This window comes from Trachurus trachurus (genome assembly GCF_905171665.1).
Source record: "Trachurus trachurus genome assembly, chromosome: 3".
NCBI classification, from domain to species: domain Eukaryota; kingdom Metazoa; phylum Chordata; class Actinopteri; order Carangiformes; family Carangidae; genus Trachurus; species Trachurus trachurus.
The window spans coordinates 20,694,179-20,716,573 of NC_139893.1; the positions used below are offsets into that span (position 1 = coordinate 20,694,179).

At 42.2% G+C, this 22,395-nt stretch overlaps 2 protein-coding genes across 3 annotated transcripts in view; one reads left to right on the forward strand and one right to left on the reverse strand.

The window, feature by feature from the left end:
* Positions 1-305: 305 nt before the first annotated feature.
* brd7 (bromodomain containing 7) lies at positions 306-11,752 on the forward strand. The gene is made up of 17 exons (XM_083994765.1): positions 306-407; positions 816-1,009; positions 1,121-1,214; positions 1,303-1,360; positions 1,481-1,625; positions 1,803-1,913; positions 4,540-4,709; positions 6,000-6,114; positions 6,320-6,395; positions 6,699-6,806; positions 6,915-7,053; positions 8,219-8,330; positions 8,440-8,484; positions 9,239-9,326; positions 10,299-10,442; positions 11,334-11,474; positions 11,581-11,752. The coding sequence occupies exons 1-17, from the start codon at positions 359-361 to the stop codon at positions 11,652-11,654; spliced, it is 1,863 nt and encodes a 620-aa protein (XP_083850891.1). The 5' UTR covers positions 306-358; the 3' UTR covers positions 11,655-11,752.
* A 38-nt stretch (positions 11,753-11,790) lies between these two features.
* adcy7 (adenylate cyclase 7) overlaps positions 11,791-22,395 on the reverse strand; it is a 68,476-nt gene continuing 57,871 nt past the window's right edge. The window contains exons 14-28 of one of the 2 annotated variants that reach the window (XM_083993754.1): positions 21,913-21,972; positions 20,991-21,068; positions 20,429-20,498; positions 20,033-20,130; positions 19,705-19,789; positions 18,561-18,698; positions 18,312-18,410; positions 16,382-16,572; positions 15,924-16,029; positions 15,422-15,580; positions 15,073-15,219; positions 14,791-14,898; positions 14,569-14,683; positions 13,504-13,628; positions 11,791-13,178 (exon numbers count right to left, since the gene is read on the reverse strand). In XM_083993754.1, the coding sequence (XP_083849880.1) occupies positions 13,032-13,178; positions 13,504-13,628; positions 14,569-14,683; positions 14,791-14,898; positions 15,073-15,219; positions 15,422-15,580; positions 15,924-16,029; positions 16,382-16,572; positions 18,312-18,410; positions 18,561-18,698; positions 19,705-19,789; positions 20,033-20,130; positions 20,429-20,498; positions 20,991-21,068; positions 21,913-21,972 (1,726 nt within the window). In that variant the 3' untranslated portion in view covers positions 11,791-13,031. The remainder of the gene's footprint in view (positions 13,179-13,503; positions 13,629-14,568; positions 14,684-14,790; positions 14,899-15,072; positions 15,220-15,421; positions 15,581-15,923; positions 16,030-16,381; positions 16,573-18,311; positions 18,411-18,560; positions 18,699-19,704; positions 19,790-20,032; positions 20,131-20,428; positions 20,499-20,990; positions 21,069-21,912; positions 21,973-22,395) is intronic. The other variant, XM_083993755.1, reaches the window with a different exon arrangement.

The window sequence follows — 22,395 nt, forward strand, 5'->3', positions numbered from 1 at the left end:
AATGCAAAACTAAACGGCTCGAGAAAGAAAGAGAAATCACTGGAGAGCGAGAGCTGAAACAGACCTGGCGCAGGTGAGCTGATAGGAGCACCTTGTCTTGATCAATAGTATTCTGGATGATTGATTACACCTGCCCTGGTTGAAGGGTGGTCTGGGGAGTCTACTGGGGTCGAAGTGTAAGCCTGAACCTACTCTGCCCCCTACCGGTGAGAAGATGGCTCGATTACCCTACTACCACCGCCAGACGGGCAGGTGGCGCTGCAGGAGTCAGGACCACGTCGCTCGACGCAGTGAGTTTCCCCCGTTGCTTCCGCCACCACAAACATAGAGCAACCGGTGCCAGATCAAAATACAAACAATGGGCAAGAAGCACAAAAAGCACAAGTCCGAAAAACATGGATACGAAGGTATTTAATGTGCAGCTAACTCAACTGCACTTCAATTTAACCATTACGATCCATTTAAAAAGCATAATTGTTTGAATACACTGTTTCGCGCTTGGTAGCACTGTTAGCATAGTGTTAGCTCCCTGCTTGGTTGGCCAGCTTGATGCTAAACAAGCGAATATACTGATTTTACTGCCTGTGTTGTGCATTTTTATATCAGTGTCAATATGATTCGTTTTGAAATCAAAGTAAGCGATTTACGCGTTACTGCAGCCGTAGCTTTTCTCACAAGACCTGCTTGGTAAACTGGTTAGCGCTTAGCAGCTATTGTTTCTACTAGCGCTTGTACCAAGATCTTCTACCATTGTAGTTAACGTTAGTCGCTGCTAGGTCCGTAATAACTGCCCCCTGTCGATGCTGTGCCCACAGAGTACGGAGAGAGACCCCTGAAGCTGGTGTTGAAAGTGTCTGGAAACGAAGTGACCGCGGGGACCTCGAGTCTGGACACATATTACGACGAGCAGCCGGCGGACTACGACAAACCTAAAGACAAGAAGAAGAAAAAGAAGAAGGATAAAGAGAGGAGCCTCGGCTCGCCAGAGGATGACAGGGGAAAGAAAAAGGTAGCGTCACTGAATGAAGACCCTGTGTTTGGCGTTTAGAAAAGAGCCGAACTTCATATTATATTATGCTAGGTTAGATTTAATACTTTTTTTTTTTTTTTATCATGGTAGATGACTAAAAAGAAGAAAGGACAGGATGCAGATGGAGATGATGACAGGGAGCAAAGCAGGACTCCTATTCGCTCAGAGCTGGACAAACGGGAAGGTAATCTCAAAATATTGTTGGGTTATTTCCGGTTTTTGACACATCTTGTTGTAATCTGTTTAAACTTTTAAACTTTTCATACTTGCAGAGAAAGAACAGACTCCTCTACAGGAAGCTTTGTACCAGCTCATCAGGCAACTCCAGAGGTGCAGTGATTGATTTATGTGTTTGATTGATTGATTGACAGATATGATGATGGTGTTAGGGATTGCACTGTTTATTTTATCTTGATGTTGTAAATAAATGCTGTATGCTTTTCTCTGTAGAAAAGACCCCAGCGCCTTCTTCTCGTTTCCTGTGACAGACTTCATTGCTCCTGGCTACTCTTCAATTATCAAGCGTCCTATGGACTTCAGTACGATGAAGGACAAAGTAAAGAAGGAGTGCTACCACTCACTGGATGAACTCAAGGTATCTCGCGCATGTTTAAGTTATATCAGACTTAGATATAATTTCATTAAAAATACGTTCCCCTATATGTACCGTGGGCCATAAAGACATAAAATTGGTCTTCGTAACATTCTTTGCTCATAAATACATTTTATTTTGGTGATGTTGTGTTTAACGTGGAACATGTTGTTTATGCAGACGGATTTAAAACTCATGTGTGAAAACGCCATGGTTTACAACAAACAAGAGACGATCTACCACAAAGCCGCTCGGAAGCTGTTACACTCTGGAATGAAGATCTTGAGCCAGGTATGAAACCAAAGTTTCAGAAAACATAATTTTTAGATAACAATTACACAAAATTTGTCCCATAAGATGTAGGTTTATCAGTATTTTCTAAGGGATTCTAAGGAACAAGTATTTCTTGTTTTGGTTTGTTATTATGCCCTTAAAGGGATACGCCAACTTTTTTTTTTTTTTCGTGTCTTGCCTCAACCCCGAGTCCATGACAAGCAGATAGACACCATCCTTTCGACTGTGCGTGCCGTAACAAGGGAGATAGAGCGAGTAGGGTGAAGCTGCAGTACCGGAGTAACCGTAGCTCTAGGACCGACCGCAGCTCTAGGACCGACCGCAGGTCTAGGACCCGTTCGATTTACGTCACTGCGCTTCCTACCAAGTGGAGACTGCCGTTACCTGCTGATAATTTTTAATCTCATCTGAAGTTACTGCCGTCAGATTTATCGACTACAAATCACCTCAAACGTGCTCCTAACTACTTTCTGGACATTGGACTCTCTCTATTCTACACTCTACTGGTCTTTTTACTAAAATTAAAGCTTGAATAATGTAGAATATTTATTAAAAGCTATATTTTTTCAAAAATAATATTATATATATTATATATATTATCATATACATGTTAGGATGGGTATATTTGTGTAGTCTTATCTGTCATAAACACGTTTACTGTCGCGGACTTCCACCGAGCTCCTTTTTTTTTTTTTTTTTTCACGAGACAAGCAGTGACAGGGGAGGCTCTGAGCGCAGGTTTGGTTTTCAGCAGCGGTGTGGAAGGCAGAGAGCCTCCACTGTCCCTGTAACAAGCTACAAGTCATTTATTATGCTGTTAAATGACGGTAAATATGAAACATAAGGTAAATATCCATAGTTCTCCTCCTCTGCTGTCCTCTGATCAGAGCGGCGTCCCTAGCAATGGCCTGTTTTACCTAGCAACGGTCTGGAAATCGACTGCTGGAATTCTTTTTCTGTTGTTTAATCAGCTCCTTTATTCATTGCCTAAACCTAATATGGCACAATTACACTTCTCACTTAAACTGATCTGGCCTGTCTACACTCTACCTGATCTTTTTACTAAACTTAACCAACTCCTTTCGTTGCCTAACCACTCAAACTCAAAATGTGAACTTGTAATATAAAATTCAAAGCGGAACAATATAACGGTCAAAGCGGTGACCGTTTCCATAGTAACGCAGCAACTTCCGAACGTTGGGGGTGTCGGGGCGCTGTGACGTAAATCGAACGGGTCCTAGACCTGCGGTCCTAGAGCTACGGTTACTCCGGTACTGCAGGAGTGAGCCCATATCGCCCGTAATAGAGAGCCTAAGCGGAAGCAGGAAGTAACGGCGCCATGGGACCTCAACTCTGAAAAACTCGCCATTCAAATGAATGAGACTGAAAATTTTATTTCGTGATCCGATTGAATTGCGCCATGAGAAAAAAATATGTCCTCTACCTGTTTAAAACATCACATTTCATGAAGATAAATCAGCCATTTATCATAAAACGGCAACAGAAGAATGTATTTTGTGTAAAGACCGCTCTACGGACTACAGATCTGTGTCCCACAGAAAATACGTCACCAACTGACACGGGAAGCGATATTTTTTTTCCTACTATGACCAGCCAAGACCCGCCTTACTAGGCCTCTGATTGGCTTATCACGATGCCCTCTACTCTGACGGTTAGGTTTAGGCAAAGACGGTTGGTTTAGGCGTGTGAAGGGAGTGGTTAAGGTTAGGGTAAGATGCAGGGATAGGCTTAGCCTTGCAGAGGCAGCCAATCAGAGGCGGAGTAAGGCGGGTCTTGGCGGGAGTTGGCTGGTCATAGTAGGAAAAAAAATATCGCACACGGGAAAGGGCGGCATTTGGTGTGTGACGTCACCTACGCGACTTGTAGTCTTTCTGGTTACAGATTCTTCTGAATTTTATTCTACAATAGCTTTACAACAAACTGCTGATTTCTCGGGATGAAACGTGATGTTTTAAACAGGTAGAGGACATATTTTTTTCTCATGGCACAATTCAAACGGATCACGAAATAAAATTTTCAGTCTCATTCATTTGAATGGCGAGTTTTTCAGAGTTGAGGTCCCATGGTGACCGTTACTTCCTGCTTCCGCTTAGGCTCTCTATAGAGGGTATGCGTTTACGTCACGTTGCCCTCGGCAACGCCCCGTTCGATCGGACTGAGTGGCAAAACAAGCGTCCCTCAACATGCTGGCGGATAGCGGTGGACTCATAAACTGGATAAAATATCTTATATCAAAACAAATTGATGTGAAAAGGAATCGACAACCAGCTCCCCAATAAGCTATTTCATAATAGTGGGAGGCAGTGGTTGGGTGGGTCCCCAGTGGTCACCAAAATCAACAACACAACGTGAAAGTTCTTTGTAGATGCTTTAAACAAAAAAGGTTTCACTACTTCTTTAAACCCAGATTTCCTGTATCTGAGTAAAACTCCCTGTTGTTTGAGTGCCAAAAGATGCTGTTCTCAAGGTCTAGCAGTGTTGTGTTTGCTTTGTGTGCCCTGCTTTTGCAATGATACAACACATGGGGGCAGCAGATGATAATGTACAATACCATCAACATTATTTGCTTTCTCTCATCATCTTGATCTTTTTTTTTCTGTAGGAGAGGTTGGATAGCCTAAAGCAGAGCATAGAGTTCATGTCTGGCCTCGACCCATCTGCCAAACAACCAGGGAAGTCTGAGGAACAAGGGGGCACCAAACTTGACCAGAGCAGAGAGGGACCCTCGACCACAGACAGCAGCGAGGGTCCTCACACACCGAGCACACCCAGGTCCTTTAACCAGTTGACTTTTAGAATCTCATATGTCACTAATAATCTCATACTAGGAAAGACCAGATTACAATGTGAGGAGATGCAATAATACTTGTGTATTTACTATTTAATACATTATTAACACATTGATCCTTTATATTTTACATTAATCCAATGTTTGTTACAACTTTATGAGATCTCAGAGATATTTTAAAGATCCCTCACTCAACATGAGCAGAAAAATTGTCCCTTGTCTTGAACAAAAGGGGTGACTTTAAAAAAAATCTTATTTACCTCTGTTACATACACCAGTCTCCTGCTACAGTTTAAGATTTTTTTTAAAACTCTAAAACAGCAGCTGTAACTGTTGATCACACATGAATACAGGAAAAGTTGACGCATGACCAACGATGATTAAAGCCATTTCTCACTTGGTCATTTCACAGTGATGACATGAGTTTCAGTTTCTGTGAGAGTGTTTTTTCCTGACACAAAGTTACTACTTTATACACTGTGAAGCCAGAGGCTGAGAATGTGAGGAATGCCTCACAGCATGCTGGGTCTTGTTTTCTCTCATGGCTGTGCATCAGCGTATTGTCACCCAGTGACGTAATAGAATCTGTGGATACAAATCAGGTGTTAGTTATGACTCAGTGTCTGAGAAACACCTTCACTGTGCCAATTTTCCTTCAGCCGCCAGCTGCCTCTACACAGGGCAAAGTTTAAGGTCATTGACCTCACAACACACAGTTTTGGCAGTGTGCATAGACACATATACATATACATACACTATATATATATATATATATATATATATATATATATATATATATATATATATATATATATATATATATATATATATATATATATATATATATATATATATATTTATATTTATATTTATATTAATCAAAAGTCAAATTCACTGGGACATAATGTTGTGTGAAATGACCTCTGGCCGTTAATCAACTCAGGAAGTGGAAATTGTGGCTATATTCCCTTGGCTGATTTGCTGAGATGTACCATAGCGAGGCAGTAGTTCTAGTATAAAAAGAAAATGTGGCGCTTAAAATTTTGATGGTACTTAGTGATGTCAATAAAATGCTTAAAGGGAGGTTATTTGAGAAATGAAAGGCGTACGGAGGCGTTCAATGAACAGGAGAGTTCACACAGATTTCTTTCCTGCAGTATTTTGCTGCTGTGTGTGCATGCTTGTTAGGCTTGATACAAAGAAGAAAAAAAAAAAAACCTTTTTGTTCACGGTCAAAATGTCTTTGTGTCTTTCAATTCGTGTTTCATTTGCAGACAGGACAAAGACTCCAAGGATGAAGCGGCAAAGGCAGAGAGAGAGCTGGAGGAAATCCGCAAGGTCATCCAGGAGTCTGGAGGGAAGCTGTCGAACAGAGTGCTGCAGTGTGATGTGAGTGAGCAGGGTTAAACTGAAGAGTTCTTTTGATCAAATGTACATATCCACTGCTTTGAATATGAGGCTTCTCAGCGGCACTGCTGGTTGATCAGTGGTGGTTATTTGTCTGATGTTCTCCAGGTCCATTCCAAATGTTCAGCCACAACACAGCTCTAATACTAAAAACATTTTCTATTCTCCAAATGTATTTGTTGTGTAGTTGGAGTTTGTGAGGCGGAAGACTGACGGTTCCACCACTTTGGCCATCCTTAACCCAGCTGATCCATCAGCCGGTGGTAAGTCCATCAGGGCCTTAGTGGAGGTCTGGTGAAGCTCTAGAGCCTCAATTAAAGAAAAGTTACAATGTCACAAATTGACTTGTTCCAGCTTTGGAAATGAGAACATTGTCTTTGCCTGTTGTGAACATAAAGTGTTGCTTGGACAAAAACAATTTGTAGATGTTGCCATGGACTCTAGGAAATAGTTTTTGATGGTTTTCACAGTTTGATCCAAAAGCCTACCATTAGTTGCTGCCATAGACCTTTTTAATAAGAAAAAAAATTAGGTGAGCTCATGAAATCAATCAATTCCTTTTCCAGATGTGGGTTACTGTCCTGTGAAACTTGGCATGATGTCCAACCGGCTGCAGAGTGGTGTGAACACCTTGCAGGGCTTCAGGGAGGACAAGAGGAACAGGATTACTCCAGGTGCTCACCCTTTGATGACTCCATGTGTTTGAGAGCATTAACACGAGATCCCTCGGTGAACATCACTAACAGCAAGCTGTGTGTCTGTGTGTAAAACCCTCTCTGCAGTGTCCTACATAAGCTACGGGCCGTTCACCTCCTACGCACCCACCTACGACTCCAGCTTCGCCAACGTCAGCAAGGACGACTCCGACCTGATCTTCTCTTTCTTTGGAGAGGAGTCCAGTCAGCAGGGCGCAGACGCCGGGTATGTACAGTATGACCACAAACACACCGGAGCGCACTGACATTTACACAAAACGTCAGCGGAGGCATTCCTGACTGATTACCTCGCAGATGTTTCCACTGAGTCGGGAGCAGCTGTCGGCTGTAGACTGGACCTCAACCTGACTTCCTCGTGTGCAAGGGCCCCATACTGTACCTTAGGTTTGCTGTAGTCCTCTATTGAAGATTGTCACATATTTAAATAAATAGGAAATAATTATTCACATTCACAATCACTTCAGAATATCCTATGATAATATTGTGATTTAATATTAGAAGTCATATATAGGAATTTTGATATCATCATTGTCTATTAGATTCAGAATTCTGCTTTCACAAGTCTGTTTTGGGGCATTTTTACCATAACTCTCATATGTCGTCATACTTTTTTATTTCATATCTCATATATTTCATGTCAGTTTTTAAGAATGCCCCGTAACCTTTCAGTCAGTCACGTACCCCCTGCCTCTCTTATGCTAGCAAACTCAAAAAGTGCCACCAGATTTAGCCAGTTAGCACCTCTTAGCCAAAGCAACAAGGTGAAATCAAATCAGTTATGTAGCTGCTGCTGTAAATAAACACAGAACCTAAGTCTTTTTGTGTATTTAGCTCAGCATCGCTGCACATGCTACCTACAGTAGCTAGCAGGGATGTGAGCTCAATTCAAAGAGACTGTGTTAACTTTAACAGCTAGCTTTATACTTAGGCTTATATTTGATGTTGTCGCGGTGTGAGCTAACATGCTACCTGGCTGAATCTGGTAGGCCTTAATACTAGTGCTTGTTGGCATGTGACAGAGGATGGAATGTGAGGTTGTTAACTAAAATTCTTTATAAATCTGCTGCATATGGGAGTTTGTTTTTTCATTGTGTGCGAAATCACTCTGACAGGAACTGTTACGGCTCAGTTGTTGTCCAATGTGTCATCTGCTCAATCTTTTATTTCTCTTCATAGAAAAGCACACTGTCACTTTGTTTTTAAATCCTTGAAAATGTGTAATTATTGTCAGAAACGTACGTCTCTTCTTAGAGTGTGTAGGAGGTTTAGCTGCAGTAAGTGTCAGCAGAGTCAATATCAACTTCTCTATTCTCTAATGTGTGGCTCCTTAGAAAACCATTGTTCTAAGTGTGTGTCTGTGTGTTTGGCAGCATGTCAGACTTTCTGGCCAAATCAGACGAGTATGTGTACAAGCTAGCAGACAATCTTCTGGACGCGATGACGAACGGAGAGCATTCGAAAACTCTGAGAGATACGGAACCAGTAAGCAGTGATCCTTATATTGAACTGATCCATCTTTACCACAACGTTTTAAAAGCTCAGAACACAGAGTATGTTCACTGTATAAGCTCTTGTGTTTCTATGGTTTCAGGTGGAGCGACCAGTAAATACTCAAGAGAACAAGGGAAACAATGCGGTAAGACATCAATCTACAGCTGATTCCTACATATAACACCTGTTGTGTCCTCATAGATAAGCATCCCCCTCACCCTACTGTATACTACAAATGGAAATAGATAGGGAGTTCATAATGAGAACATTTCAGCATGTGCTACTGCAGCCATTTGCCCTCATCAGTGTTGGATGTGATGTTTGGATTAGCGTCTCCCACTGTGCGTTGTCTCGTTGTAAAGCACTTTATTGCATAACACCGCGTGTGGATGCTTAATTTCATTTCACCAGTATAGATGGCCTTTGCAGATGGCTGCTGCATCCACCAGCTGTGTCAACATAGCAGGGGCCTGCGTTTAGCTTTGATCCATCCACGCATGGAAAGAACATTTCCCCTCCAAACACAGCGGTGCTGTTCGCTAAAGGCCCGCTGGTAGAGAATTTGGAGGGGCCCGTGTTTTCTTTCAGTGCCCGTTGGCAGCGCAGCTGAATCGCTCCACAGAGCAGCGGAGGAAACCAAAGCGCAGGCCCCCTCTCCGTCAGGCACACAGCAAACCCTCTGTCCTGGCTGTTTGCTGTTCTTGGCCGCGCTCCAGTTTATTCTCATCTCCTGCTCGGGTGTTGCAGCTTTTCATCAGATCTGATTTTACTGGCGCAAAGTCACAGCGTGACTAGAGGCTTCAAAGGTCCTGGACGTTCCCTCAAAGCATCATCTGCCCAACGAGAAATACATTTTTCTCCTCTGACTTAACATGTAGTTTGGCCTCTGTCTCCCAAAGGTAGCTGAACCCGAAGCATCCAGCTGCAGCAGGCTCGACTCCCTGTGCTCAGCTGCAGGCCTGCAGATGGAGGAGGAGCTCTCTGGGGGTAAAACTACTGACTATGCAATTAATTTATTGATTATTTTTTCAAATTACACTTTTGAAGGATAACATAATACAATGGACATATGCCGTCATTGTGTTCTTCCTTTCCATATGGGCCCTGAGGGAATTTCTTGGTCTCATCTGAACAGTGATTTCAGACCAATTCACTTTCCTGACTGTGTCAAAAGTTCACCTGAAGCTTCTGTGATGTGACTTTATCAACATTTCTGTCTTTGAGTTTCTTTGTCTGTGCAGCACACAGTGTTGTTGTCTTGACTTTACATTGAATGAGCCCCAGTGGCGTTAATAAGGGATCACTTCACAGCTAGTATGGCCAGGAAGAACAATCACAGCTACACTCGAGGCTTTCATTGTCCTTATTGGCATGTGGTTACATTTTTAGCCAGACTTTACAATGTGTTCACCTGATCTGATAACAGGGAATGTTGCTTTATCAATACCAGATAAATAATGATCAGAATTGTGGCAGCTGTATTTTCTGTTGGTTTTTAATATAGTCTTAATGTTTTTCAGCTTAGTCTACATTGCATAGCAAAATAATCTCACAGTGCCGTTTTTTGTAATCATAAGAGGAAAAACCCTTCACATAACGACCCACTGTCATGGAAGATCACAGATATGATCCTCTCACATCTGGTCTGCCACCGCTTTATCTGTGCCTCAAAGGATTATGGGAACAAATAAATTGCTCTCCAAATGCTGCTGCCATTCAGCTAGTTCAAAACAAACAAATAAATAACAACCTAAGCTCGATGGTGGTGCAGCACTCTGAGGTATTACTTCAAGTGACCGAGGGGTCCATCATCAGGGCTCAGAGAGAATGGAGGTCTTGTGCTGGATGTGTGTAACCAAGAACAGGTGGGGTTAGCACAAGGTAACTGGAGGAGTGCAGAGGAAGGGTATTAACTGTGTGTGTTGTCTGTCTCTCCTCCCTCTCCAATCTCTGTCACAGAGGCCCTGCACTTCCAGCAGAAATTGGATGAGACTACAAAGCTGCTGCGCAACTTGCAGGAAGCACAGAAGGAGCGTCTGAGCGCCAAGCAGCCCCCGAACATGATCTGCTTGCTGGCCCCGACTGCCAAGGAGCTGGAGCTGGGTAAGAGCCTCTCAGTGCTTTGTTCCCCCCGTCACCTTCAGCTGCAGACCCCTCACAACACTCCCTTTACCCCTTCAGTGGCCGTGCTACACTGATGAGTTACATCTGGCCTCTGGATAGTGACCTTGTTAAAATGGCAGTTTTGTGTGGTCAGTTCCTGGGTGTTGAATATTTGCACTACTGTTTTGGGAGTTAACCATGGCTGAGATGGCTCATGCTGCTGAAGCCAGTTATCACTTATTTGATATGGTCAATATACTGGGGAACAGCTTGTTCTTTGTACCATAAGTTAACTAAATCAACTGGTAAAACTCACATCTTATCTGTTTCATCAATGAAAAAAAGTGTCATTCTGCAGTGAGGTTGCCAAGCAACAAGCTAAAACCCAAGGAAGTTTTTATGTAACAGCAGCTTGTCGTCTTTTTTTTGGTATATTTTTTGGGGCTTTTTTTTCTGCCTTTAATGGACAGGAGAGTTGAGAGAGACAGGAAATGGGAGGCAGAGAGGGGGGGAATGACTCGCAGGATAGGGCCGCTCAACACGGGATTCGAAACGGGGCCGTCTGCAGTGAGGACTGTAGCCTCAACACATGGGGCGGGTGCTCTACCAACTGAGCTAAACACCGCCCCAGCTTGTCTTCATTTTTGTTCAGAATAGACATACAACATGTTAATTAGTGAGCTTTGGAGATGCTGCTGGTGTATTTTCTCACATTTAGACTGTGCTAAGCTTCCCATTCCCCTCTGTTCTCTGTCTTTATGCTAAAATAAGCAGATTGTTCCAGCTCCATATTTAGTGGACAGATTATCAGTTTGATCTGAAGCACATTTACCAAATGTTGGACTAGCTTTGCATTGTGTCTTGACAATGTCCTATCTTTTGCCATCACAGCTGAGAAGGTGACGGGGAATCTGGCCGAGCTGACGGGCCAAGTGGCACCATGTGACGTCAGCAGTATTTACGGCATCAGGAAGGCCATGGGCATCGCTTTACCTCCAGAGCCCCCTGAGCCCTTCATAGACCTCACTACAGGTAAAACACCTGATGTGCAAACAAACACGCTTCACTGCTGCTGATGTCCAACCTTCCTCATTTAACCATAACCCAACACCTCTAATATACTGCTCCGGTTTTACAGTGCAGGAGATGGCTGAACCCATGGAGACCTCGACCACCGGTCAAAATGCGGTTCCGGTTGTTGCTGTAAAATGAAATTTCCACCACCCTCATTCAGTTTAATAAGTTAAGTTTTGTACAAAGAGATGCTTCTGTGTGACATTTGTATGCATTTCAATCAATAAACCATTTTTTTTAATAAAGAGACCATGGCTTGTGATAATTACTCGACTTAGGAAAACGTTTATTACATTCTGTAGCTGTACAAAAGTCAATATCACATTTGTTCACATAAAGGCCAATACATTATTATTATTATTATTATGTAACCATAATTACAGACAAGTTGGTGGTCTCATAAGTTAAGGCCACAAGACAAAAAACGTTTTTTTAGAGGCACAGAGAGTGATCTAGATCGTGTCAGATGATCATCTGAACTGGAGCCAGAGAAAAACATTCACAGCAGGCAGGTTGTTGGATCACACAGACCAAGGACATCGAAGAGCTGAGAGCCTCACACGTTTTCCTCATTGCAGCATATAAGCAGACAGGCAGCAAAAAACATTGAAAAGTGACTTGTTATTTGAGCAGAATAAACACTTAAACAGATGGTATACATACAGCACATGGGTTTGTCTGCCTGCCCTTGAAATACAGGAAATATCTTATGTCATTTGTATTCACAGGCCAAACAGCACAGCAGGAACCTAAAGAGCTTCAAGAGTTGTAAAACCTAAACTTACAGAACAATCAAAGGTGCTGAGGATACAGTAAGTTAGGATTTTAGCTTGGCCAGAAAGTGGAAAATTAAATGTACTTTTTGTTATCTTAATATATCTTGCAGAGAGGAGACAAAAAGTTGTTCTACATCTAACTGTCCAGCCTGTTTCTGACACTGAAACAGCTCTGTCCAACCGCCTCACATGTCTTGCTCATTACACAGTAACAGCAGAGTGTCCGTCCCTTCCTCCAACTTAAAACCAGACAGGTTTCACATTATGATCCAAACAGAATCCATTGTTTTGCTTTTAAAGGACCAAACAGGTCTTCAAAAATACACAACCGTATTTGGCATTAGTACAACATATCGTTTCTTTCACAATCAACATCTAAGTTAAAGATGGGGGGGAAAAAAGGTACAAAAGTGACAGATCACTAGACATGAATGTGTTTGTGAATAGAAAAAGATAGTGATTGTAGATACTGACCATTTCTCCAGCATGACATATCTGCGACATACTGATCTGACAGAAAAGTTCCAGAGCAGAGAGAGTTCAATGTCACATCCACCGCGGCAGCACTTCCTTCAACGCCTTAATACTCCTCAGTATTTTCATTCAGCAACGTCTCAAGAACAGAGCTGCGTTACAGTCACGCCTGTCTCAACAACACTTGTGGTGTGCAGGAGTTTGTAAACTCTTGACTTGTGTGCATGAGTCTGTCTCCAGTTGTGTTGACTGTGGAGGCCTGGCCTCAGCTCAGCCCCATACCTTGCTGCTTGCTCATGTCGGTACACACAAAAAAGGTTTTGAGCTCCCCTTTTCCCTTGACGTTGATAAACCCTCTACACTCGCACGAGTACCCCAGCTTCGTCAGCACGGCAGTCGTTTCCTCTGTAACCTGGAAGTATACACAACATTTTTTTTTAAATGCACTACTACAGCTAAGAAAAGTTTGATTCACATCAACAATGTCTTACTTTTCTATTGCATGTTGTTACTAAATAGTTTCAGACTACTTTATAAACTGAAATGAAATTATATGGTCCACCTGAGGTTACAAGGAATTTTTACAGGAATTTAAATCTGGGCCAGAAATGACATCTGTAAATCCATCAATGATTACGTTGAGATTTGCAATACAAAGCTAAGAAGCTGTGACTACAATATGTGAGAAGTGTTTAATCTTTAAGAACGCTGCCTTTGTCGGACTGTTCTGAACGTACCTGGATCTTTCCAAGCTCCCCGGTGCTCTCCATTCTGCTGGCTACATTCACTGTGTTGCCCCAGATGTCATACTGAGGTTTCCTCGCCCCAATCACTCCAGCTATTACAGGGCCATGATTAATACCTGGGGAAGAAGAACCAGACATTATTGTTGTTTACTACCAAGCTATTGTTTTTGTCAGGGACAGTAAGGTGATTTTTAAAACTGCAAATATCAAATTCCTCCATGATAACGCGGACCAAGTAGAATGAAAACATCAGACAAGCGAAGAGATGAAACAATTCACTGAAGCTGACTGCAGAGATTTTGTAGGTATGTAAGTCCATAAAGTCTGTGTCCCTTTATTTGATGGTGCCAAAGCTGTGACAGGTCACTTACTACAAATGCTTTAAAGGAAAAATCAAAAGGAAACCAGAGTTTTTGAATACACTCATCAAGGGAAAAAGTCTGCTGTCATTGCTTAAGGAAAAGGTATGTGCCAAGTACTAATTGCGTTTTTTTTTAAATAAACAAATATTTCAAGAGCAGAAGTTGGTGTGTTTTGTTTCAGCGTTACAGTGTGTTCAGACAAAGCCGCTGATAGCGCAGCAATCTGTTAGCGAAGATTTATAACCACTCAGCTTGAGTTTCAGTGTTTATACCTTATGTAAGTTTTTATCTCCAAAGAAATGTAAATGTTTTAACCAAAACGTTTTATCAAAGTCTTTTTCTGCTCAGAATCAACTGTCTGGGAATAAGTGTGTCAGGGCTGCAGACACAACACACACACTCTGAAATGGGCTCTGTCATCTATCTCTCACAGTTACAGTTACTTTATATATTAGTGGATGTGCTGAAATCAACTTACTCAACACAGCTCAAACTACAAATACTACAAAATTAGCTTTTAAAGATGGGTTCAGTCTGTGGATTTGAGGCTGTAATAAGTGAGTGGTGGTGAATGAAATTGCTTCATAAATGTCAGAGAGACCTGTTGAGCTGTAGTCAACCGAACAGGATACGGTGCAGTGTTCAGTCAATGAAAGGTTTATGGCAGAGCAGCAGAGCAGCTGAGCACACTCACCCACACGGAGCCTGAAGCTATTGAAGGAATGTCTGTTGATGCCGTCCAACTTGCCATTCAGAGCGATGGCAAACTCCACCATGTTCCCTATCTGGGCCTGTTGCTTCTCTATGTCCTGAGAGAGCACAATCAGAGCAATGTCATTCTGCCACCTCATTAGGATTGCACTGTTGATAGGTTGTGGAAAAAACACTAAACAGAGCCAGATCAGAGCTACTGCACCTGATTGTTCTCCTGACCAGGCGTCCCACTGAGCCCGGCGGCAGCCATGTAAGTGCTGCCAATTGTCTTGATCTTCTCCACGCCGCTGAATTTTGGCTTGGACAGCAGCTGTTGAGTTAGAGGAGAGCAAAATGTGGAAACGTCATAATTTACGGTAATTGTTCCTATCAGCCACATAGTTAACATTTGGAATAAATAAATAAATAGAGCTGCTGATAAAAGACGCAGCTGTCATGCATCACAGAGAAGGATGAGGAGCAGTTTCCTCTTTGTCTTTCTGACCTCGTCAAAGTCGGCAATGATCTCGTTGAGCAGCCTCAGGCATTCCAGTCCTTCCTTGTTGATATCACACTCTGTGTAAAACTCTTTGAAATCCGGGACAGAGGCGAACATCACACACACACAGTCGTAGGACTTGTAGTAGAGGTCCTATTGGGAAAAAAACCCACAATACAAAATGAACAGTTAGTAGTTTTAGCATGGAGGAGAATGAGGTTGTTTAGCCCTAATATAGGTTTCAGACAGACGTGCTGTAACTACATCTCACAGTTTTGGGTTGAATTCTAAAGATGATAATGGTCAAGGACAAATACTACATCAACTCAAAAACTTCAACTGGGTGACATCTTACCTCGTTCTTTTTATTCTCCCCAACGAACAGCGCTGCGACATGGGCCGGCAGCACGTTCTCTAGCAGGAGGCGGTTCAGGTTCTCCCTGGTCTCAATCTCGTCCTGCTCCGTGTGGTTCTTGTACTTTAGTAGGAAGTCTTGGCGGAAGCAGGACTCATTCTGGCCAGAACACAAACATGGTGAGATTAGTGACGACAAAGAAAACCACAACCCTAAACAACTCTGAATTTCCCGGATTTCTTGAATAACTGATTTATTTATATCCTGAATTTATTATGACTCTATGTTGACTTCATATGAATTAATAATTGAGAGACAGATGTGTGAGAGGTGCAAATTGAGTTTTAATAGGCTTTAATACACTGACATCTGCATTTGAGCACCATTTATGATTCTAGTCTGTTAACACAATTTCACTTTGTTCGATTGTAATGAGAGGAATAAATATGGCAGAAATAAATAAATAAATAAATAAGGAATAAGTGGTGAAGAGTGTTGTTACCTGTTGTGCGATGATGAGCATAGTAACCAGGAACAAGGTGATGTATATGCAGCTCATCACCTGGGGATGTTTCACCAGCCCTATCCATTTCAGGATGGACTCATTGCTGTAGAACAAATGACAACATTTGGAAAAACATTTTGAATGGCCATGTGTTAACAAGTAGGTCAAAGAAAATTAGAAATATTAATCAATATCTTTCTTTAAATTTTAACAATCCTTCTGGATGTTTATTATTTCACTTTCACTATTTATTATCTTATGTAGATGCTCTAAATCAAACAAGTTATAAAGTTTTAATGTAATCTGTTTCAGTCATTTCTTTTTTTTGAAAAACACATTTTACTCAAGAGTCTTTGTTCTTCAGAGCCCCAAAATGAGATTTCAAGAGAAGCAGGAGAAAACTAGACTACCAGACAGGCCACAAGATTTTATTTTTCGCACTGAAGAACCCCCACCTGCTGCAGTTGCAGCTGGTCTCAGCATAGAGGACACATCCGTAGACCAGAAACAGGTCCCTCTTGGTGCTGAGGATGATGATGTAGTATGCTGTGGAAGCCAGGGTGAGGAAGAGCACTTTGAGCTCAAAGCTCACCCGCAGGAAAACTCCACATGCAATGAGGGATAGGATACAGCAGTATACAGAGTACTGGGGGAGAAAAGGGGGGAAAGGTGAAATTAGACCTGGGTCACAACTTCCACATAATTAGATGATCATCAAAGCATCTGCATCTGTACACATTGAGGAGGAATTAAAGTTTGATTATTACATAGACATGAAAAATACCCAGAGGGGTTGCATACTGTTAAATGACATACAGTGCAAACGCCATTACCCCACAACACCATTGCAGTTTGGTTTTAACATGTTTTTGCTTGAGCCACCCTATCAACTCCTGCGTAGCGTACATCTAGCATCACGCATAAAAACATATCAAACAAAAGAGGTTTTGGTCCTTGCAGTGAATTGATAGTGACGCCAGGGGTCGCGTTAACCAGATATTTTCCGTCATTGACCGTTTTTTTAAAACGGTGACGGAAAAATTTTGAGGCCATCCGTCATTTTGACAGATTGCAATTCACAGTCATGTCTGTCTGGCCATGTGCATTTGTTTACAATGAAGCCGGCGGATAATCAATAAATGGAGCGGTGGATAACGATATAAAACATTATATACAATGTCACAAAGTCACTACGGTGAGAATTAGATTAAAAAAAAAAAAAAAAAAAACTCACAGCTGGCTGGTGCGCTCAGTAGAAAACGCTGTAGTACTCCAGGCCTGTGTGGAGCGTGTGTGGCGCTGTAGCGCTGCCACACAGAAACACTAACAACAGAGAAGAAGACAGAAAGCTTCCCCGCAGTATTCAAACTCCTTCAAGTGGATTAAATGTTGACTGGGAGTCGTGTCAGTGCAAATATGACGGTCGATAATGATTTAACGGGCGAGATTCAGCTGCAGTGTCCGAGGGACCGACAGTAGTCAGCTGTTGTTAAGTTACGTAGCTGTAGCTACACAGCGGTGTGTCTCGGTACAGGTAGAGCGGTGGGGGTAGGACATCACCGTTTCACTCACTACACTCGTACACTCGCCGCGCACAACTCTTCTAAAGGTAACATTAAGCCTTCTTTTAATGTATTTTGCCCGCCGTGGCATTGTTTATAACACTTAAAAGCTAAGTGGGGTCTTGTCCTGTCTGAATTTGTGCTGCATCTGGCTGTGTGGTCTACAGCTTCAGTTGTTTCAGTGATGCGCAATGGCTGCGTGCGTGCGTAAAAGAGAAATGAGAGGCACAGAGAGAGAGAGAGAGAGAGAGAGCTAACGCTAGTGCACTATGCGGTGCCTATGCGAAAACGTGCTCCTTTGGATGTTTTGGTATAACACATGGGTTAGCATGTTGATTGTTGACAGAAAACTGATGTCATCTAACGTTGTATTTAGATGTTGAGTGGCAGAAAGTGACCCCCGCATTCACTGATGATCCACGGTTAGATGTGCTCTGACGCCGACTCTGCTCCGGAGCATTCTCTGTTCAATTTGTTTGGACTTGATATGAATTAAACATGAATTAAAATTGAATGCTATTGAATATGGCATTGTTATCATTTTAAAAACATTTGACCGGTAAAAATAGATTATGACGGAATTTTTATGACCCCGTCAGTCAAAATGACCGGCGACGAAAAAGTCTAGCGCAACCTCTGAGTGACGCACCAAATTCCTCCCTCCTAGCATCATGTCATCTCTGGTATTCCATTAGATACATAGTGGGATTATTTGCAAATACTATTTAATCTGGCCTGATATGAGCAACATAAAAAAAACATTTGATAATGTCATTTTATGATTGTCTATGATTGGGGTTAGAGTTACTAATCCGTTACTCACAGGCAGGTAGAAGAGGCCTCCATCTGATCCCTGTTCAGTGGAATTATTTGTGTGACAAAGGTCAGCCATGTCTTGTGTCACATGTGTCGGGGCAAAACACTGCAGGAGGATAAAAAAAGATTTGAGTGACAATAGACTGGAACAAGCACTCTGAAGTTTGGCATGGGCGCTATGAAGTGTAGCCCAGCTAGAAATAGCAGTGTGCATAATGACCCACTCTTAGCACTTGACATAAAAGAGTAGCCTTACCAGGTTGAACACTGCCAAGATAATGATGACCGCAGTGGTGATGGTGGCCAGAGGGAGGCGCACACACGGCCGCTTCACCACCGCCTCCGACACAGCTGGCAGCCACTGGCACCTTGACAGCTTCTCTGGAAACAGGCGCTGCGGAGCACGAAGAGGAGAGAGAGATGGAATCAAACAGGTACGAGGAGCGTGTGACTCTTACACAGCGATCCATCTCCAGACATCATGTGCAAGTGACTCAGTGCTTGGTTATTTCCAGTGGAGGGATCCGTCTGAGTGGCCAACACACACTGGCTGTCAAGGACTAAATGTCAGCTGTCATCTGCCAACTCAGTAGGTTAGCTATAGAAAGCCGCAGCGCTGTGAATACAGGGGACAGCCTCCTTGACATGTTTCCATTCACATGCTGGATAATTCTGGCACAGTGAATTCAATACATATGCAGATGCCACACAGCCTTTTCCCTCTTGCCCTCATTAACCAAGCACTGTCTACTGTTGTATGTTTGAATCCCCTCTGTTGGGTTTCATTTGCAGAAGTGATGGTATTTCCCTATGTTGTTTTGCTACTCTCCTTCCTCGTTTAAGTATTACATAATATATAGCATAGTATTTGTTTTGCACTGCTGTCTTTTTTTTAATGTGTACAGTTTGTCTTGCACTGGTTGTGTGTTATGTGTAGTGTATTTGTTTCTAATCAATATGCCTTATAACTATCCCTATGGGCACAAATAAACTCTGTTGAACTGAGATGAATTAAACATTTTAACTTTATATTAATTCTCACCAACAATTGTATTGAATCTCAACTCATCTCAACAATCTTACCACAAGGTCAGAAGATGCTCTGGAGCTTTGACGGTATCATATAGTTTTCTGATCTATTTTGTATTTTATTTAAAAGACCTTATTGTTTTTTATTACATTTATCTTGTGTGGCCTTCACGCTGCATTTAAACAATTATCTATAAAGAATGTCACAGTTTATTTTTACAGAAATGAAATGAATTGATTGATAGACATGGAACAATAGTGGTCTTTAAAACACGCTGCTGACAACTGAAAACTCTTAATTAGGACAAACCTGAACTGAATCAGAGAAATATCCAAATGTAAATTGTGAATAGAAGACTTAACACACTGACCTGTAAGTGACCTGCGAAACAGATGGCCAGGGTCAGCAGCAGCACACAGACCAACACACCAAATGACTTCCCCAACATCTGTCGGCTGAGGCAGATAAAAAGCAGCGCATGTCAGACATCAGTCTCCACCAGCCTTTCCTTTTCCCCTGCATCACAACTATTTTCTTCACGGTGTGCTTTTGAAACAGTAGATGGCCTGTGAAAAATGATGTCTGCTCAGCAAAGAAAAAAGATGCACATAGGTTCTCCCCAGTTACACTGAAAGACAATAACTGTCAACACCTATTAAGAGATGATTAAATAAGACAAAAAATCTGGTTATACTCACTCCTTTGTAACAAGCATCTGAACCAAAAATATGCAGAGGAAGATGAGAGTGGCGCAGCCAACATAGTGTTTGAACATCGGCAAATCCAGGGCTCGGTACTTAGAAGAAGAGACACAGAACACAGCTGAACCTTGGCTCGAATGGAAATGTATGACATTATAGAAGTATATAGTAGTATTTGGACAGTAACACATTTTGTTCTTCAGTTTTTGCATAAATAAAGTAATGGATATGATTTTCAGGTGACATGTCCACTCTAATTTGCGTAGGTTTGTGTGAGACACAGCTTTTTTAACACAGCTCCAAAATTGTAACTGTTCAAATGCCGTCAAAATGCTTGCAGCCTGGACAGTAAATCATTTCCGTGATCTGCTTGCAACTTTTTGTCAAACTTACCTGTTTTTCGAGATCTTTCTTTGGAAACCACAAAGCTAAACTGCCTCTCTCTTCAGACTTAGACCACTGCCTGAGAGAGGAGGGACAGAAGGACAGAAGGACAGAAGGAAAATTAGAAAATTAGGAAAATTAGAAAGACAGAAAAAAGACTTTTACATCTAACAAAAATGACATCTGTAGTGTGGCTGTTAATCAGCACTGGGTTAAAGAGGGCATAAATAGCTATTACACTTGTGATGAAGTGGTAGCTGCCTGATGGTCGCGGATCACGGTGCATTAATAAACACACAGTACACCTTATGTCAGAGTTGTTATTTCAGTCTGAACCAAAATGATCGGAAAAAATGGCAAAATTAAACAACTCATTAACCATTACTGCCAAATTTGGTTTGATACCATTTGCATATGTCTAATCTGCTTGGAAATGTCACCCCCTAAAGTTCAGAGGTTTTTCTGTTCTATGCGAGTCACTCAGATTACATTTTTCATACATTTTGGCCAACATTACTTTATGTACAATATGCATGGAATGTGATTTGATTTATTGCACAAATGGACGTACTTGCTGCTGAGCTCATCTATGGTAGTGGTCATCTCATTGTGCAGCTCCTCGTCAAACTTACTTTTCTGGGATTTGTTCCTGCAGCGGAAAGCACAGACAATTAGGAAGAGGCGGACAGACGGAGACTGAGACATTACAGCCTGACTGGAACAGATGCTGGAAAACCAGATCAGGTCATGCAGGTTACTCAGGTCCAGTTTAGCTGTGCCGGGAGGCAACTTGGTTAATGCCATTCTGAGCATTAGTGGGAAAAGAGAAATATTATTTGTGCCTGTGAGAGAGTAATGTAAGGGGAGTGTGCCGGATGCAGAACGCTGTGTTAGATGATCTCAGTGAGATTCAGTGGGAGTGTTTCTGCTGTGCTTCAGCTCGGAAACCCCCTACTCTATCAGGAAGGAAACACTCACCACAGATGCACAGACCCAGATACACACAAGCCCCAGTCAGTGATCGGTGTTAATAGTAGCATGTCAGTCTGCTAACAGAGGTTAAGGGTTTTCTGATGCCATATGAGATCACACGTTGCCCTGTTGCAAAGGGGTAGCAGTGAAAAACGGAGAAAAGAACAGTGTTACACCTGTGCTCGGGTTAGTGTTGGGACAGTACGGCTCTCCACTAAGGCAGTAGTTCTCACCCTGGGGGACAGGACACCCAGTTGTCTCTTGCCGTCATGGGGGGAGTCACAGAATAGTTCAAAGGTGGGTGTGAACTATATTTGTTCTATATCAATAACTGTCATAAATGAGTCATTTCAGCCTCTTGATAATATTTCCATAATTCCTTTAGGGAAACTGCACAAAGCATACTGAATGTGAATGGGTACTAACATGAACCATGAACCTTTTATTAAAGGGGGTCACAAGCCAAAAGGTTGAGAACTACTGCACTGAGGGACCTTGTGGGCCACGAAGGCCCCACTCACTTATAGCTGCTGAACGGATGTGAGGGCAAGGTGAACGGTTCCTCTAGAGACTCATCAAAGCTGCCAGGGCCCAACAGTAAGACACAGACACAAGTTCATCACAGAGAGAAAAACACAGGGCCAATGATCAAATAACTGTGAAACTCCATCTAAAACAGTTAATAGCAGCTAGATATTGGCTTGTGAACGGGTGAAGCACACTCACAATTGTTTCATTTAAACAACGAAAAAAAACAAAAAACACATTCTGCTCTATAATGCCATCAAGCTTGAGTGGGTGCACTTCATTTCACTGTCACTTCAGCCTCATGTTCACCAGCTGTTGCCTCCGCTATTGTGGACTGTGAATACATGAATGAAATTAACAATTTCCGAGACAAAGCAAACCTCCATTCTCCCAGGGTGGAATGCTTGTGCTTTTAGGCGCACACTTATCTTCTCTAATCACATTACTCCAGCCCACACTGTTTGTGTAGGTGAGTA